This window comes from Alligator sinensis, unplaced genomic scaffold (genome assembly GCF_000455745.1).
Source record: "Alligator sinensis unplaced genomic scaffold, ASM45574v1 scaffold309_1, whole genome shotgun sequence".
Lineage (NCBI taxonomy): Eukaryota > Metazoa > Chordata > Crocodylia > Alligatoridae > Alligator > Alligator sinensis.
The window spans coordinates 1,198,366-1,202,125 of record NW_005842080.1 but is presented as its reverse complement, the minus strand read 5'-3'; the positions used below and the strand labels follow the sequence as shown (position 1 = coordinate 1,202,125).

Sequence of the window (3,760 nt, the reverse complement as noted above, 5' to 3'; positions counted from 1 at the left end):
AACAGTGATTATTTAAGAAGTAACAACACATTACTATGAGCTACTCTGTGTGCATTTATTGAGAATCATTTGCTTTTTGTTTTTGGTAAGCCCCCTTGGCCCTATATAATCAGCTAAAACCAAACAAGCCAGATTCTAGTCTACTGTATGCAAAGACTATTCCAATACTTATAGCTATGTAACATAGTAGTTCTTTCTGATGGTAAGTACTAATGAAGATGCAAAGAAATTCCTGGATCAAGGGCTCATTTGACTTCTCCAATTTCATTTATTTCAAGATTAACCAGCTCTACCACTCTGAGTGTGCATTTATTTCAGAGGAATTTGCACCGGTAAAACTACATTAATTCTTTTACATAAAACAATGCAAAACATTGTGGTAAGTCACACAGGGGGCATAGTATCAACATTAAAGGTTTGTTCTGCTGTGACTACTTTGAGACAGTTAGCCTAAGTGAACATTTTCTTGATACAGATGAGCCTTAAAGGGAGTGACTATAGGATGGAGTAGTCTAGACCCAGGATATCTAGACTTTGGCATTATCATAACCAAGGCACAAAAAGCAAATTAGGTAATTACATGCTTTCTGTCAGTTGGTTAACATACAAAAGCAGGTGTCTCTGCAGTCCTACTGCTGATTCCTATGAGAAATGCATCCTATGAAAGGAAATGAGAGGCTGAACTGGAAAAGGGAGTGTGAAGAACGAGGAACTGAGACTTCTGACCTATCTCCCTCCACACAAGAGATTCTCAGAGTAGCTCTTTCATAAAACCTCTGTAGGAAAGAGTTGTGTTTAGCTAAAAAATGGTTAGTGAAAAGCTGCTTCAGAAAAAAAAAAAAAAGTATTTATTCATGTTTCTTTTTCTGTGCTACAGACCTGTTCACAGGACAAGGAATTTATAACTTGTGGTCATAACGTATCTGCACTCTTTGAGGCCTTTTCTTGAATACTGCAAAGGAACTGGAAATGGGATCCATTCCCATGAAGTTTTCTAAGTATATCTTAGAACTGATCAAAATTCAAGCTATTCCCCCTCCTGATGTAGCAGCAAGATGAACTTGAAGGAGCGGCACTGTCCTGGTTGGGAGAAAAGGATGTTATGGTCTGTTTTGCCAGGAAATTTGGCAAAACCCAGAGATACTAAAGACCCAAACTTTGTAGTCAAGAGATTGCTTTAAAATAAATAAATAAATAAATAAATATATATATAAAAAGCAGGGCTGCTCAACTGTTACAGGGCTAAGGACCACATGCCCCACAGGTCGCAGGCAGCCACAATGCACAAACTTGGGCTCACCCTCTGCTTCCTGCGCCATGCTGCACCACCCTGCTCCTTGGGTGGGTGCAGAGAGCAGAAGACAGAGGAAGGACGGGGAGCCCAGAGACTCAAGCTATTGTTGCAACCAGAGTGATGGGGTGGGGAGCAGGGAGGAGAGAAGAATGGCTGGGCAGGAGCCCAAGAGCTGCACCGTAATCCCTCATGAGGCCAGGGAGACACCAGTTGGACTGCCTTGGTGTATAGAGGAAGAACAGTTAAATCTTCTTTTCATAGGATGCTGACAGAGGTAAATTTGCTGCCCAACAAGATTGCTACAGCTGAACTCAAGACTTTTCCCCCTCTGAAGGGAAGTGGCATTCCTACAGAGTTGAGAGCAGATAACCTTTAGTGCTATAAAAATCAAACATCTCCATGAAAGACTTCACAAACAGATTAATACATGGGTCGGTATTTATTTTATTCACTGTGAAAAGGATTCTGATAGTTTTACTACTTTAATATTTCTGAAAAGGAAGAAAAATGCCATCTTCCTAAAGTTCTGTGTATAGATAAGTAATTTAGATGCAAGTATTTTATCAGTCAGAAGACAAAAATAACACAGCCTTCAGTTTCCCCTAGTGAGAGATTTCCTTTTCCTATATGGCAGGATTCTTTTTAGGCAAACGTCTTTGAGTAAAGCATAACCACAGAACATACTGTAGAAGAGGAGAGCAATTTAATCCCCAGATTTTTCTAGTGGCATCTATACTCTCCCTGTACGTGTGCGGATAGCAGCAGAAAACCCATCAATGGGGATAAGGACAAGCAAAGATAGTTTAGAATATGCTGGAATAGGGACATAATGGGTGGGTTTTATAAAATTTCTCTCTCAAAATACTGAACCCTCAAGGCCTCCTCCTAAATTGGATCTGGGAGTCTAATAAGATTCTACATTCAGCAAAAAATCCTCTGAAGGGGTCATTAAAATTAAAAGAATAAGTCAAGATTTTTTTTGATTCAGCAGCTATACATAAACAGTGAAAGTAGCATACCTGTGGGAAGACCCCAACCTTATCCATCTAAAACCGCAGATGTTATCTTGTTGCTCTGACAGAGGACACAGAACAAACTAGATAGGAGAAGGGAGCTACAGAGGAAAATTCTAAATGATGCTTACAAGAAGCAACTATACGTGTTGTTGCAAATCATAATATAGGGTCACCTTTTCACTTATAAAAAACAAATCTAACCCACATAATACAAGTTGCACATCATTTTCTAATAAAAATGCAGCCCTACCACGGAGAATGACAGGTAATAAAAACAGCTCAACCACCAATCATCCTTTTACACTGAGAATGGTAAATTCCGCACTTTGTCTTTTTATACTTAGGATTCTATACACAATTACACATCACTAATACAAACCACTTCCAATTAATGGTTTCTTTCCTCCTTTAACTCGTATGTTTGCACTATTCAGTCCTTTACTTTTACCAGTCGCACTGAAGTTACTAAACTTCCTACCTTTTGCTGCGATGATACAGGGGGTGTACTCATCAAAGGTTTCAGAGGAACAGTGTTGGTTTGAGGGGTGCTAATTCGTGGAGATACATATGACCTTGGTGATGAGGCATCCGATGTTAAAGACATTGGAGACTGGTTAGATGGCTGAGCTGTAAAAAAAAAAAAAAAAAAAAAAAAGAGAGAGAAGTGATTTTATAGCATCTTCTCCCACCTAAGCATAAAAGGTACTATACAAGAAATAAAATGTAATATACTAAAAACAATAAAATACCACACTCAAAATACAAAGAGAACAAACCAACCTAACTTGAAGGGATGAACACATATGAAATGGTTCGGAGTAAGTAAATGGCAAGTAGAAAACACTAAAAAGGGAGTTTTTTTGGTTTGTTTTTTTTTTTTTGGGGGGGGGGGGGGGGTTGTTCTTTTTTAATTTGTTTTGGTGTGTTTTGTTTTGTTTTACCAGCAGCTGGAGTTCTTTGAGACAGAAAACCTGATGCATGTGGACACTATATCTGGAGACTTCTTACCTTAGCAGTATCCATAGGGCACACCATTATCCCACTCTTATTCATACCCTTTGCTAAGGAGATAAAAGCCAGTGTGCCTTTCCAACTTCTTAATTCCCATTCAGCCCCAGAATTCTATACTACATAACCCCCAAAAAGAAGAGCAGGCAGACAGGGTACAGATATGCATACAGACAACACATCTCAGAATTCTATTGACGATAAGTGCGCAGAGGCAGCCACCAGATACATTTCCATGGACAGGTCTACATGCTTACGCTACAGCAGATCTTCTAATACAGTTAGAATAGAAGAATGGGCAAGGCTCAAGCTCCCTGTTACACACAAGCTAGAAAGTGTGGTTCACTTAGCCACACCAGTGCACAGAAGAGTCTTTTCTGTTGTAGATATCCCTTACTTGTCAGAACACCTCTGTTCGATCTCCTAGAGTTGGAGGGGGGGG

General features: G+C 39.5%; 1 protein-coding gene across 3 annotated transcripts in view; it reads right to left on the bottom strand.

The window, feature by feature from the left end:
* The window catches only part of WAC (WW domain containing adaptor with coiled-coil), a 98,582-nt gene that overhangs the window by 32,412 nt on the left and 62,410 nt on the right, over positions 1-3,760 (bottom strand). For all 3 annotated transcript variants that reach the window (XM_014520044.2, XM_014520046.2, XM_014520047.2), the window contains one exon: positions 2,789-2,937. In XM_014520044.2, coding sequence (XP_014375530.1) covers positions 2,789-2,937 — 149 coding nt within the window. The remainder of the gene's footprint in view (positions 1-2,788; positions 2,938-3,760) is intronic.